Below are 14,135 nucleotides of genomic sequence, written 5' to 3'. Positions count from 1 at the left end.
CTGTCAGCGCCCAGTCCTAGAGAGCGACGCCGCCAAGTAACCACTGTATCTGTCGCGCTTATCCCACAGCTTCGATTGCAAACGGGAAGTCCTTCTCGCATTAGAGGATAGATCTGCGCATACAATTGCAAGCAGAAAAACAAAATTTACAGCATGGCGACACAAGACATCTCTGCGCACGCAACGGAACCTCAGCCGGTGCCCAAGGAAGAAATTCAAGAAGAATCACAATCGCACTTGGATGAAGGGAAGCTGAAACAGTTCTTTATCGGATCCATAGACCAGGGAACTACGAGTACTCGCTTTATCATATTCGACGGTCTCGGTGAACCCGTAGCCCAACATCAGATTGAATTCACCCAAAAGTATCCTCAGTCAGGGTCAGTAGATATCTGTACCAGAACCAAAACTTCTCTCTAATCGGCACAGATGGCATGAACACGATCCATGGGAAATTATTGACACCGTAGAACAATGCATCGACAGGGCTACAAACATTTTTTTGGACAATGGCCACAACATCGAGGACATCAAGGCTATTGGCATCACTAATCAGCGTGAGACGACAGTGGTGTGGGACACTACCACCGGCCTTCCCATTTGCAATGCAATCGCTTGGTACGTATGGCATATGGACAAAACACATATGTAATTTGGCTGACACCGCTCGTCTATCGGTAGGCCAGATACCAGGACTAAGGGATTAGTGCGTGAGATGAAGGATCGCAAGGGTGCTGATGAGTTGTTGAATCTGACTGGTCTCCCTCTATCAACCTACCCGTCATCGGTCAAATTGCGATGGCTGCTTGATCATGACGAAAACGTCAGGAGTGCGTATGAGGAAAAAAGACTTTCATTCGGCACTATCGATTCTTGGATATTATATAATCTGAACGGTGGAAAGGGTGGCGGAATTCACGTAACAGATTCAACTAATGCATCAAGGACCATGTTCGTCAACCTGTAAGCTATCCACCCGCCACTATTTTAGCCAAAAACGCCAGTATTTGCTAACGCACTAACAGGCACACCGTTCAATACGATGACAAGCTTCTGGACTTTTTCGGAATCGACCGCACCAAGGTAAAATTACCAAAGATCGTTCCGTCTTCATCGCCAGACGAATTTGGTTACATAAGAACAGGCATATTGGAAGGTGTACGGATTGCGGGGTGTCTCGGTGATCAATCTTCAGCTTTGGTTGGTCAACAAGGGTTCACGCCTGGTTCTGCAAAGAATACGTATGGCACGGGCTGCTTCCTGCTGTACAATGTTGGCGAAAAGCCTGTTATCTCTTCACACGGCCTTCTGGCCACCGTCGCATACGATTTTGGCGGGAAACGGAAGCCAGTATATGCACTCGAAGGAAGCATTGCCGTTGCGGGCAGTGGCGTCAAGTTTCTCATGAACAACATGGGCTTCATTACGCATTCGCACAAGATTAGCGACTTGGCAGCCTCTGTGGAAGACAATGGTGGATGCGTCTTTGTCACGGCTTTCAGTGGTCTTTTTGCTCCTTACTGGATTGACGATGCGAAAGGCACCATATTTGGCATCACTCAATTCACAGAGCGGGGCCACATCGCTCGCGCAACCCTCGAGGCAACATGTTTCCAGACAAGGGCAATTCTCGACGCTATGGAACTAGATAGTGGTCACAAGCTTAATATGCTTGCAGTCGACGGTGGCATGAGTAATTCTAATTTGTGTATGCAGGTACGTGAACGCTAACTTGATAGTTCTAGAAAGTTTTTTTTCTTGCTGACCACGAACAACAGACTCAGGCAAATATCATTGGCATTCCTGTAGATCGTCCGGCAATGCGCGAAACCACTGCGTTAGGTGCAGCCATCGCAGCTGGATTTGCCGTTGGCGTATGGAAAGAATTCGAGGAGTTGAAGGAAATCAACCAGAAAGATCGCATGATTTTTAAACCAAACGTGGACAAAGAAGTAGGCGAGAAGATGTTCAAGAAATGGGGACGGGTAAGTCATTGTTATCCAGATATTGCACGTGATGAGTAAACTGACTTTTTGTTCTTATCTAGGCTGTTGAGATGTGTCGCGGCTGGTTAGATGCTGGCGAAGCTAATGGGGAGTTCTCATGATTTGCATCTGTATTGGAGACTAATATATCCATAAACGCTTCAGTACATTTCTCCTTGGCGCCAGGAGGTACGGAGTTGGGAAGCTTGCTTCAGAAAACACCAGTACATTTGTGATATGGATGTTCATGCACCAGGTGGGCTACAAAGTAGATTGATAATCGACGAGATATTGTGGGTCAGGCAGAGTCCTATAACCGATTCTAGTATATACACTGCCCCAGCACTGCGTGGGAATGAGAATTGACAGTATCGGTATTGGATAAGCTAGCTCAATCCTTCTGTGACATTGCGGTTCACATGTGTACTACCTCATCTTCAGCCTGAATGTCCCATGCGTTTGGCCAAAACAAAATAGCATATGAATTACCTACATGCTTAGTAGAATTTTGCGTAGTGCACCAATGACATGGCGCCAATATGGCTGCCAAGGTGTCAGTATAGTCAGCGCACGCGCATATTGCCTAATGCAGGCTTCTTCGCGTCTCACGCCATTGTCATGCAGATGCGGCACGACGTAGTATAAAACTAAGCTGAATGTAGCTATACTGGAAACCAACACTGATAATTACTCACTGACGTCTTACTTGGTTAGAAAGATACCATGTATGAACAGCACGACAACGATAACAACATGGCATATAACAAGGAACAGATGCAGCTGATCTGTCATATCGAACTTCCTCGTCTGGACATTGTGGTTGCAAACCTGTTCTTATTGGCCAAAGGAGTTCAATCATCCGCCAGCAACATGGAAACTGGTGGCAAAACGATCAAACACCCAGGAATAGCATCCTAGTATTGTTCTGCAAACACCTGTAGTACTATCTGGTTGGACATTCGCGAAGACCAGCTACACATGCTGGTTCTACGCTGAAATCCTGATTGCGGGTCCACGACCAGGAATGGAATATATTACCCTTTCATTTATTTTCCTGCAGCAGGCCCACCTTTGGCAGTGCACAGAGGAGCGGCACATCGCTTCGTTCCGCGGACATGTTGTACCGGGTGCCTGGTCCTCATGTGTTTGCATGTATCAGGTACTGGGCGTTCCAGGAGTACTCGTCAAAGATGCAGTTTTGCCATTGAGTTTTTGAACGTAGTAGCGCTTCCGATGGTGCCGAGTGTGCTGTCAAAAGACATGGTGCAGTTTGAAAGTATCCTGGGGCTGTCTGTGTCCACGTGGGTGAATGGACTGACAGCGTAGCGGTGTAGGCACGAGCCAAAGAAAAGTCACTGCCAATCCCATTGCTGGGAGTAAGAAAAGGGCAATACGGGGAGTATGGATACACGTGGCTATGTGAGGGAATATCTACGTATGTTCGTGGCGTCACATGGCACTGATCTACTAGTACCGAGTGATAGCCGGCAGTACTTACTAGTTAGTGGGCGCCGTCGTCGGCCTTTTGTAAACGGCGTCATTTCGCGGTTATACCGCAATTGTCGTTTGGACACAGTCAGGCCGGTGAGTGGGGGCCCAGACGTACCGTTGGACTATATCATACACCATACAGACTTGCAAGTAGTCGCCGTATGCGGGACGGCAAGCGATGATTGCGCAACACCTGACCTCCGGATGCTCTCGCGATGCAAACTGGGACCGGGGAAGCGGGACAGCAAGCATCGAGGATGAAAAATCGGTGAGTACTGGTGTAGCCAAGTACCTCAGTTGGAGGATGAAACATGTGCCGCGATACCACAAACGCGCCGTATTGGCGTGTGTGGGCGTGCGGGCGAAGCCATAAAATGCCGCTACGACGACGTATATCAATCAATACTCGACGTTGTGCTTCGAGATGCACTGGATGTGGGAACCAGAGCGACCCCGGCCTCAAAGCTTGCTTTTGTCTGCCGCCAGGGATACTCCAACGGCCGCAGGCACCCCCCCGGGCCACCTCGACATGCAACGGTACAGGTAAGTTGTAAATCAACCCTGACCCGTGCGCGCTTGGTGGCTCCGAACTTACTTACGTAGTGCATGGTAGGCCTGTCCTTGCCACCAGATGGTCTCTCCGCTGATTGTCACACCCCTGGAGTTCAAACCGACGTTCATTACGCACGCTACCCTACCATCTTATCTCCTGGACATGGGGATATCCCGTTGATCCGCTCGGCGTCCGCATTGGGCTGCAAGCTTTCGCTCAAGGTTGTTGGAAGCGACCAGACTTCAAACATGGACGTCTCCACCCAGCTCTATGGTGTGCAAAAGGCTCGACCACACATGAGAACCCGGTCCCGCTGAGCACCCATGTCCGCTACAATGATGCATGCTTGATGGACCAGGTCCAATCGACATGGGCCATAGTAGCTCCGCATTGGTCCACGGGTACCTGACGTCTATCTAGGTGTGGTTTGTGGTGTCTGGAGACTACTATAACATACCGGACCGTCGCGCATCTGCATGCCAATCAAGCTTGAAGATTCCATCCAACGTACCAACTACATTGCTTGCCTTGCCGTCCATTCCCACCTTGTGCCACATTTCTGCGGACCCTGTGCCCACCCTACGACTGCACCCCTCACACCTTCTTAGCCATCTCTTCCAGACCATCATGTGCGACTATACGCAAGTGCAGTACAAGTGTACGCACGTCCGATATGTTGTCAAGGCATGGTGTACCAAATATCAACAAACTCACGTACGGTGCCCGGCAAATGTCACTGCAGTGTAAGAACCCGCATGCCAATGCAAGCAATTGCTTCGCCATGCTGACTTCTCGTCTTAGAGAATATAGACTGAACGATAATTGCGGTTCGTAACACTACCCAATACGGCACTTGATCATGTTCATTCATACTAACAGCAATCTAGGCGATTGTAGACGATGACACACGCCAACCTCAGTCCCTCCCTTTTCTTGTCTGTAAAAACAAAAAGTTGTGACATTACGTGGCGTTATATGGTGGACATTCGCATAATACCCATTTTGGAAGTTTTTTTCTTTTCTCGGCACCTGTTGATTACTAGTCGAATTGCATCATCATTGTCCTTCACAGAGTCATATTCTCTCTCGCCATTGTCGTTTCTTTCCCGCAACAAACCCAATTTCTCTTGATACTGAGCCGAAATTGCAGTCATCAGGATTCGACAGGTCACTCAAAGGTCACCGGAATCCTTCTCCCCCTCACCAACCCAACGGGTCCACACTCAACGGAAGGCATCCCGTGCTTCATTCTCCCCCAACCAGCCTTGAGCAACACGGAGCGCTCAGAATTACCCCAACGGCAAAGGCGACAATTCGACATTCCCCAATGGTTCAGACAGTGTGCTTGTACTGCATTAGCCAAAACCAAGTCAGTGGGGGATCACCTGTCTGTCGAAATTCTATCGGGACGGCGACAACTCCGGAGGGTTGAGAGTCACGCCGCTAGAGATGAGTGGCCGGCCGGCCACCGCCTAGGAAGGCGGAACACGAACGGGATTCGGAAGACGCACACAGCTGATCGATTTGTCTACTCTTGCCTTCTTTCGTTTCATGTTTGACATGCAGTTCGCCTGCAAGGAAAATCACAATGAGAGCCGAGAAACATCAGTCCTTCGGCCCAATCTCGGCCTGTGCATCATGGCCCTAAGCTTCGTATCCATGACGGAGTAAAGAGCCCGTGGGTGGACAGTGCCTGTCTCGCATTGCAATATGGACGCCTTCAGATGGCTCGGTTTCAAAGTCTCGAGCCAGATGATATTGCGACGAGGGAGAGCGTGGTGGTCTGTTTTTTTTTGTGTCGGGTAGCGGGAGTTTGATGGGGCTTGCTTTGAGGCGTTTGGTATAGATGTGTACATAGTACTATGTACGGGCTTAGGTGTGTCGATTCAGGCACGCATGCAGCCATAGTTGACTTATGCAAGTCACTGAATGGATGTGTGGAACCATAGCCCCGTGAAAGAAGCATATAGGGCATCAATACGCGTAGCGAGCAATGAGCGTCTGGCCAATGACAGGGCTGAAGTTGGTCGGAGCACGGGCCGCCTTGACTGTCTAATGCCTGTGTCGACACAGCAATCTTACTGCCACAGCCTGCCCTCCACACAAGCTACTTTACTACTATACATATGTACGTACATCAACATACCATCGTATATCCACATCGCACACGAGTCACTCTCTCCTTGTCTTTCCATGGCCACATGGCGTGACAGGCATTCTGCAGCCCTTTCGACTTGCCCATCCTCCTTACCAGGCCTCGACGCTCTACTCGTATCAAGGCCCAGCCCTTTTGCGCAAATCACTCTTCCATCATTCAGGACTGTGCTCAGCCACCTTGACCATCGGGCCGTAGGGTCTCACGACACAAGACTCAGCTCGACCTGGTGACTCTGGTGCCAGCATCGCACCAGCCGCGTCGACGATGCATGTTCCGTCCTATGCCCCCGAGGTCGTCATATGCACCTTGCTGCCGTGTCCTTGATGCTGACCTCATGTGAGAAAGCAACAAAAAGATCCAGATGATTACCAGCATGAATCCACTTCTGTTTCACCACCAGACGTTTTGTCATCCCCCCCTCCATTCATCTACCCCCCAAAGGAATGCATTCCGTCTGTAGAGCCATGGGTGTTGTTGCAGGTCCCGCGCGGAGTGCATCGCCCGCCTCATTAAGCAGCAGCGGGAACACTTGCGCCTAAGCGGTGGTCGCTTGCGATTCACCGTAGAAGCATTCTGGAAGGCGAATCATTGGACGGGTTACTAAAGCGCGACCTTTGCGTCGTGGATCTGCACCACTGACTCGCATTCGACCCAAATCGTGAGGCAGGAACCAAGAAATTATGGCGCAGCGTCTTGTCTTGCCATCGCTTGTGCTTTTTTCAAGATGCTGCGGAATCACAGGATTGGTCCGGTCACTGGAGCCGGACGAGCTACATGTATGTATGCGTATGTACATGTGTACATACTTACACGCATGGAAGAAATCCCTGGCCCTTTTGGACTGGTGTTGTTGGTACTATGCCATTGCCAACTCCGCTCCTCGTCCAACTAAGTAGGTACTCTACTACTAGTCGCTATATGTACCAAGTACTAAATATACTAAATATGTATATATGTGTGTATGTAGATATGTACAGTAGATACCGCTTGCTTGGCCCACGACAATATTTGCTCACGTTGAAGGTTACAAACCATGGCCGTGCTGTTTGAGCTGGCACTCAAGAATCGGTATACTATCGCTCCGTCATCGAGTGTGTCTGACGGTGCATAGCTGGTTCAAAAGTTGGTTGCTTTTGTCGTTTGGGGTTTACAGTTCCGATTCCCCGACCTGAGTAGCCCAACCTTGACACGACATGGGCTGTGCAGTGCAGTGCGCTTCGCTGCTCAGCCTAGACATGTGTCGTGATGGGCGCCAACTTGTTCTTGTTAGTGGCTAATGACGCGCCGGGTTCGACCATGGTACAATTGCGCTAAAGTAAAGTACAGTATGGTACTAACTTCCCCCCCCTCCCTCCCCAAAAAAAATAAAATAAAAATCACCGTCCTTGACTCGCACCTTTTCGCGTGGATGGCCTCCCGGCATCCCACCTACTGCTCGCTAAGTTGTATACGGTCGATGAATGGGTCACGGATTGTATTAACCTTGACACAAAGCGCCCTAGATGACACGAACCTCTCCCTTGCAATGTATTCGCATAGCTTCGGCAACAGCCTATCACCGTCGCGCGCGGATACGCGGAACAATACGCCCAATTCCGCATGCCCTTGATCATTTTCTAGGGCCGTCGCATCCAACTGCATGGGTAATGTATCACCCGGTGTATCTTTCTGCTTGCTGACAACATTGTTGCTAATCCTATCAGCGTCGTCTGGGGAGTCGGGTACGGCCGCTAGCTTTGCGAACACAACTGTACAGGGTCCTTACTAGTAGTTAGTGTTTTTTTACTTCCTCTTTTCTCTTTATTTGCATTGCTTCCAGGCCAATGATTGCCGCCGAGTTCCTCCAGCCATCCCTGCCTTGAGCTACACTTTTATTGTTTGGGCTGTCGATTTGCAGCATACAATACATAGTACGCCGGAGGAATTTTTCCGGTCAAACACTAATAACCCGCACAGCAATAGCGTGGTCGGCAGTTTGTGACGTGCGTCGGTACTTGTGATGCACGATTGTCATTATGATGCTTCCTCCAACGCGCGCAACGACTACCACGACTGGCAGGTGACACAGAGTCGAAGGACATGCTGTTTCACATCTTTTTGGTGCTCCAGGATCTTCGCTGGACGCCTAATCGGTACGGCCCGAGCTGTCAAGAGATGGATGAGTACAAATCCAAGGCTGGCTTGGTTTGCATGTATTGAGAAGTCTGGAGCCGTCCTAGCAGCGGTAAGATTACGCATGCGCCGACAGAAGGCGACGAGAAAAACCGTATATGTACAATGTACCGTATATGCCGCTGATTAGCAAGCTCAAAGTTTGTCAAGAAACTCTGGCCAAGGCGTTTCCATTGCAAGGACTGGGATCTGCATGGCTTGTGATAGGTTGGCTGTTTTGGGTTGGGGCAACAACGGGGGGAACGGCAGACAGGTATTGTATTTTTCATCTTCACAAACCTTCTTTGGACGGGCAAACTCGGCATTAGGGGTGTTGGTTGCACAAAGATCGGGCACGCGACAAAGGCTTACATCCAGACCGGAGGGTCATCGCCGATGTCCAGGTTCGAAATACTCTACAGCAATGCAACAAAAGGTTCCGCCATGGCATGGGCGGAATAAACTCCGTGGCACTTGGACAGCGGTACTTTGCACCCTTGCTTCAATCTGAGACGTACGACAAAGTCCAGGTATGACGTGCAGCAGGCTATTGAGCTAGTCGCGGATCACTTCGGAGTTTTAACGTAGGGTCATGCGCGGGTGTGGAGTCGATTATTGGAGCACGACTACCACCAAACAGCAGAGCGGGACGCAAAGACAAAATTGGCTCGCCGTTTTGAAATATTAATGCCTTGATCGTCTTCCTATAGGCTCAGCGGATCTGGATGCCGCCAAAAACGGCACAGATATAGTTGGCGGGCCGACAAAAAAGCTACTCCAATGCTCGCTCCGTTACAAGGGGCCGGCGGTGCTTCGGTGCAACGCTTCAATCTCCGCACCCCCGCCGGCGCTATCCATGAGAAACGTGGGCAAGCTCAGTTTGGCAAGACTAGCAGGTTAATATCGGATCTGCGCGGGATGGCTAGTAAGTGTGTATGGGCTGAAGTACATTTGTAGAATAGAAGCTAGGGCAGGGTCAAGCATCCCCCCTTCTCTTCGGAAGCATGGAAACGACGACACGAGCCATGCTGACGTTGAGCTGCCGCAAGCAATACCGGGGTTGTTGTCGAGTAATGATTGCGAAACTCATGGCGATGCTGGCGCCATGTTGCTTATGGCAATAAGCCGATCGCCTATAATCCATAGGGCTCGGGTGTGGTAAATGCACGAAAGCCTGCAAAGCTTCCCGCCTCATGTCCACCTCCGCCTTTCGGTGATGTCGCCGAAGCCCGGTGAAAACAGAGCAAGGCTTGAGGACAAGGCTGACGTGGAGGGGTAATATATGTGTGTGCGTGTGTACTTAGTAAGTATGTACGTACACATGTAGATGTAGTATACAGATGTGTACATACTACTATTAGTACGTATATGTAGAGTGTGTCTTGTGGTCAAATAACGTCATTGTGTTGCAATTGAATGTCAGGTCATGTGATATGTGTGGATATGCCTCGGATGACATGACTCGCAATTGGGAACAAGTGACTGGTCGCCTGAAGGTGTGTACATTCATTGTCATATGTATCTCAGTATCTACATCACATGCATGTGATATAAATGGTCATTTGTCTGGACAATGCTTGAATCAAGTGTCAGCCAATAACTGCATGATGGACACGATCGACGGGAGCTTCCGGCAAGGGGTTGCAAGACCAAAAGGGCGGATTATGAGAGGCGGTCTTGACATGATTAGCACATTGCATATGCTAAGTTGTGGTTGCTGACTATTGCTCGTTTTGATCCGTATCTCGCTCGGTTGGACTCGCAATTCCTGCCGTAGTACCCTGATGTCTCGTTGTACCTGCCTCGTCGCATTGGGAAAACGACCGTTCCCATCCCACAGCTCACACACATCCACACGGTACATGCGTTTTTTTGCATCTGCCGAGGGGACGTCTGTGAGCATATTTGTAGCCTGGCATGATTGTGGATTCGCAGTGAGCCTTGGTCAGGCCTTGCCACCGCCCGTAGGCCGAGCTGCAGCCGTTCCAAGATCAAGCAGCTTGCAAGGCTGACCGACTGCAGGACTGGGTGCACGATACTTCGTCTCGGGTATTTCTGCTTCGTTGTGGGTGCATATGAAGGAAGTATGTCGGACAAGCGTCCGATTCAGGAAGGACGACTCCGTTAGCGAGCCGTCATCATGGTAAGCAATATGCGGGGCCCATATAGGGCTGCATGAGCCGGGAGCACTCATATCAAGGTCTAGCTCTGGAGAAAGAAAAAATTAAAATAAATCAAAACCATAGTAGTGACAACGAGCGGCAAAGTCCGCTGTCAAGGCGTAGGAAGTTTGAATATCCCCAGCCGTGTGAACATGTCACTTGCTGACGCTCGTGACGCGGGATGCTGCATCTTATGCCGGTCTGCATAATATAAAGGCTAGAAAAGACCCGAAAGGATATGCACAATATGAATGAGACGTGTCAGTGTGGGCTATGGCAGAGAGGCCATCCTGATCGGCAACCATATTGAATTGAATCCACGGCCAGGGTGCTGCGTGTTGGTTTGGGTACGTCCATGTCACGAGCAGGTCGGTGCCGCAAAGTGTGAATCTTGCTGCTGCATGTTGAGGACGGCGTGGGTGCTAGTGACGGGTCAAGACGCATGCATGCAAGCCGTATGCTTGGTAGGTAGGATATACAAAGCCATGTGAGCAGGCGGTCAAAGTGCAGCCGTTGAGCCAGAGTTGGGGTGAGAGAGTCTTTTTTAGCGTGGCACTAGACGCGCCCTGATTGGCCGCGACGACGTGTCACCGAGGCGAGACTGCTCACGGAGCCGCGTTGTCTTCTCATCCGCATTTAGCATCCAAACCCAACATGTCCCTACCACAAGACATCCCAACCCCCGACAATGCCTTTTATGTCCTCGTTACGGGCGCCAACAGGTTTGCAGCTCGAACACGCTAGGCTCGGTGGCACACAATTGACTCGTTTCGCAGCGGCCTCGGCCTCGGGATCGGAACTCGGCTGATTGATGAGTTTCTCCAGACCCGGCCCCAGACGGAATCCCTCGTCCTCATCATCACCACACGCGATCAGCGCAAAGGCGACGCCACGATTCATAGGCTAGAGCAGCACCTGGCAAATACCATCCGCTCCCATGAGCGCAAGCTCCCAGGCATTGCCCAGGTTCTGCGCAACCGCGTATACTTTCGGCAGGAGCGCTTAGATCTGCTGAGTCTGGTCTCGGTGCAGAAGCTTAGCAAAAAGCTACGAGAGACGACGCCTAAGCTCGACGTGCTCATCTGCAATGCTGGCATTGGCGGCTGGACAGGAGTCAACTGGCCCCAGGCCATTTGGACCATCCTCACGAATTGGAGCAATGCCATAACCTGGCCTACCTTCAAGATCTCTGGTGTTGGATGGCTTGCAAAGCCCCAGATACAGGCGGGAAAGGAGGTGGAAGAGCCGCCTCTGGGCCAAGTCTTCTGTGCCAACGTCTTTGGTCACTACATGCTGGGCCATTACCTTGCACCGCTGCTAGCCAAGCAGCCCAAGAGCAACAAGACGAGGGGCCGCATCATCTGGGTCAGCAGTCTTGAGGCCTACGACCACGTGTTTGATGTACAGGATATCCAAGGCATCCTCTCTGACATGCCATACGAGGTCAGCAAGCGCCTGACGGATGTCTTGGCCATTTCGTCAAGGCTACCGTGTACAAGGCAATCCGTGGCCCAATATCTGGAGACAGGCAAAGGCAAAACCGAGGACGAGGATGACGAGAAGACGACGGAGCCACGGCTGTACGTCACCCACCCAGGGATTTGCGGAACGGCGATTATGCCGCTTCCGCTGATACTCGAGTACTGCATGCTGATTGCCTTTTATGTGGCGCGATGGGTGGGCAGTCCATGGCATACGGTCAGCATAGAGAAGGGGGCGACGGCCATGGTGTGGCTAGCGCTTGTGAGTCAGAGCACCCTGGACAGCATCGAGGCAAATGAGGGCGTGGGCAAATGGGGGAGCGCAACAGACTTTTGGGGACAGGAGCGTGTAGATCGCACCGAGGTGCCGGGGTGGGGTTGGGGAGGCAAGATTGGGGAAGAGGGCAGGAGGAGAGGCAGGGATCCGTATGCAAAGGACCTGTGCAAGGAGAGCCAGGAGCGGTTTGTCGAGACTGGGACCAAATGCTGGGAGCAGATGGAAAGGCTGCGTGTCGAATGGGAGGATCGGCTGCGTAGTGCTGGAGTCGGTGTGGACATGTCGTGAGGCAGCAATCTTGTTGGCACATGGGAGAACCTGGGCAGACAGACAGACATTCGGACAGGGTGTATGTTGAGTATATACGTACATACGTATGTAAGTAGACATGTAAGTACATGGTACCGTGTGTGTGTATTATTGGTATTGTTTCTAATGGGGTGTAATATTGGTGGTGGTGGTGGTGGTGGTGGAGCAAGGTTTGGGCTAAGTAGAGTTGCCATGCTTGCCCCGCTTCTGCATGCAACAATGTCATGCTCAAAGGCCCAGCCAAAGAGCGCAAAAGGCCGAGGAGGTGAAGAGGGCGCATGGCAGGTACATGTACTAGCTGGCGACCGACATGAGTCCGAGCATCGGAGAATGGTCCGATGGGCGATCACTGAAGATGGGTATGTAGTGTAGTGCAGTCTGTACATACTTACTATGTGGTAAGTACGTACTGTTTTACTAACATGGCCGACTTGAGGCTCGGGCCTGTGCCGGCGAGAGCTGACAGGTGAAGGGCGGGTGCTAAGTAGCTCAACAGCCCGAGTCGGTCGAGGGCGTGGGGTTCGCGAGCAAAAAGCCCCGACGACAAGTTGCCAAAGCAACTGAGGCGAAGAAAAAGTATATCATGACATGCGTCGGCCGTCTGTCCATGTCTTGAAGCTGTGTGGATGGCAGCTTGGCAAAAAAGCACGTGACGGAACCATCCATGAGCGTAGAACCAATGCAGTGCTACTGAGGACAGTTGGGTCCAGCCCACCGACGCCCAGCGACAGCCACGGCCCTAGGGACGCGCCGCCCGTTTTACCATGGGAGGCGGCCATCCAACAGCAGGGCGAGCTGGCGCGTCCGTGTTTGTATGGGCACAGAGGATGTGTGCGCAAGTATGGATGGATGTGCATATGTGATGTGGAGAGAGGGAGAGGGGGAGGGGGCGTTCGTGACGCCATGCAGGCCTCATGCAGGTCGGGCAGGGAGGCGGGCGCCCAAGGACAAGGGGGGCGGCGCCCCTCGAAGCCCCCCATCTCCCCACGCACTCGCCGGCGGCGGACGGTTGCACTGGAAACGCGGACAGTGGAAAAGTGGACAGCGGACATTGGACAGCTACTAATAAAAGGCGGGCGCCCAACATGCAATGGCAGCATGGCAGCCCGTTGGACTGGGCCGTTCACTAATAAAATGCTAGAGCACTGCCAAGGAAGGGCTCCCGTTGTGCCTCTGTTTTCCACTTGCCCCTTCCCCTTCCCGCTTGACCCTTTAGGGCTTAAGGCGGCTCCCAGTGGCAGGTGGCGGTGGTGGCGGCCCTTGATGCCCGATTCATCACCCCCTTTGACCATTGTAAATGAACTGTGCCATTGACCTCAAGTCTGCTTTTGACGTGCACCACCACCACCACCACCACCACCACTACTACTACTCCTCGACGTGCGCTAACAAGCCCCGTACCGTGCGCCCTCGTTCTCATTCTTCTTTCTCGTCGCCACATTGCTTTTGCCACACTTGCGCGTGTCATCACGCGTCCTAATGCAACCTATACACTAACCCAAATACTCGGCCGCCACTTTTACTCTCCCACAATCACAAGCATTGTACATACATACAAACAAACATTA

At 51.5% G+C, this 14,135-nt stretch overlaps 4 protein-coding genes across 4 annotated transcripts; all 4 read left to right on the top strand.

Annotated features, from left to right (window-relative positions):
* Positions 1-153: 153 nt before the first annotated feature.
* Positions 154-2,107, top strand: COCSADRAFT_156456 (uncharacterized protein; the record flags this gene model as incomplete). The annotated part of the gene is made up of 6 exons (XM_007697532.1): positions 154-380; positions 430-618; positions 682-963; positions 1,026-1,716; positions 1,779-1,985; positions 2,048-2,107. 6 exons carry the CDS (start codon positions 154-156, stop codon positions 2,105-2,107), a joined length of 1,656 nt encoding a protein of 551 aa, XP_007695722.1.
* Positions 2,108-3,654: 1,547 nt separating this feature from the next.
* On the top strand, positions 3,655-4,371 carry COCSADRAFT_349254 (uncharacterized protein; the record flags this gene model as incomplete). The annotated part of the gene is made up of 3 exons (XM_007697531.1): positions 3,655-3,744; positions 3,774-4,019; positions 4,080-4,371. The coding sequence occupies 3 exons, from the start codon at positions 3,655-3,657 to the stop codon at positions 4,344-4,346; spliced, it is 603 nt and encodes a 200-aa protein (XP_007695721.1). The 3' UTR covers positions 4,347-4,371.
* Positions 4,372-4,656: 285 nt separating this feature from the next.
* Positions 4,657-4,864, top strand: COCSADRAFT_79130 (uncharacterized protein; the record flags this gene model as incomplete). The annotated part of the gene is made up of 2 exons (XM_007697530.1): positions 4,657-4,772; positions 4,831-4,864. 2 exons carry the CDS (start codon positions 4,657-4,659, stop codon positions 4,862-4,864), a joined length of 150 nt encoding a protein of 49 aa, XP_007695720.1.
* Positions 4,865-11,060: 6,196 nt separating this feature from the next.
* Positions 11,061-12,793, top strand: COCSADRAFT_32948 (uncharacterized protein). Its single transcript, XM_007697227.1, has 2 exons — positions 11,061-11,222; positions 11,277-12,793. The coding sequence occupies exons 1-2, from the start codon at positions 11,155-11,157 to the stop codon at positions 12,544-12,546; spliced, it is 1,338 nt and encodes a 445-aa protein (XP_007695417.1). The 5' UTR covers positions 11,061-11,154; the 3' UTR covers positions 12,547-12,793.
* Positions 12,794-14,135: the final 1,342 nt, after the last annotated feature.

This window comes from Bipolaris sorokiniana (genome assembly GCF_000338995.1).
Source record: "Bipolaris sorokiniana ND90Pr unplaced genomic scaffold COCSAscaffold_2, whole genome shotgun sequence".
In the NCBI taxonomy this organism is placed as follows: domain Eukaryota; kingdom Fungi; phylum Ascomycota; class Dothideomycetes; order Pleosporales; family Pleosporaceae; genus Bipolaris; species Bipolaris sorokiniana.
The sequence above is the reverse complement of the archived record's forward strand: the minus strand, read 5'-3'. Positions and strand labels throughout refer to the sequence as shown.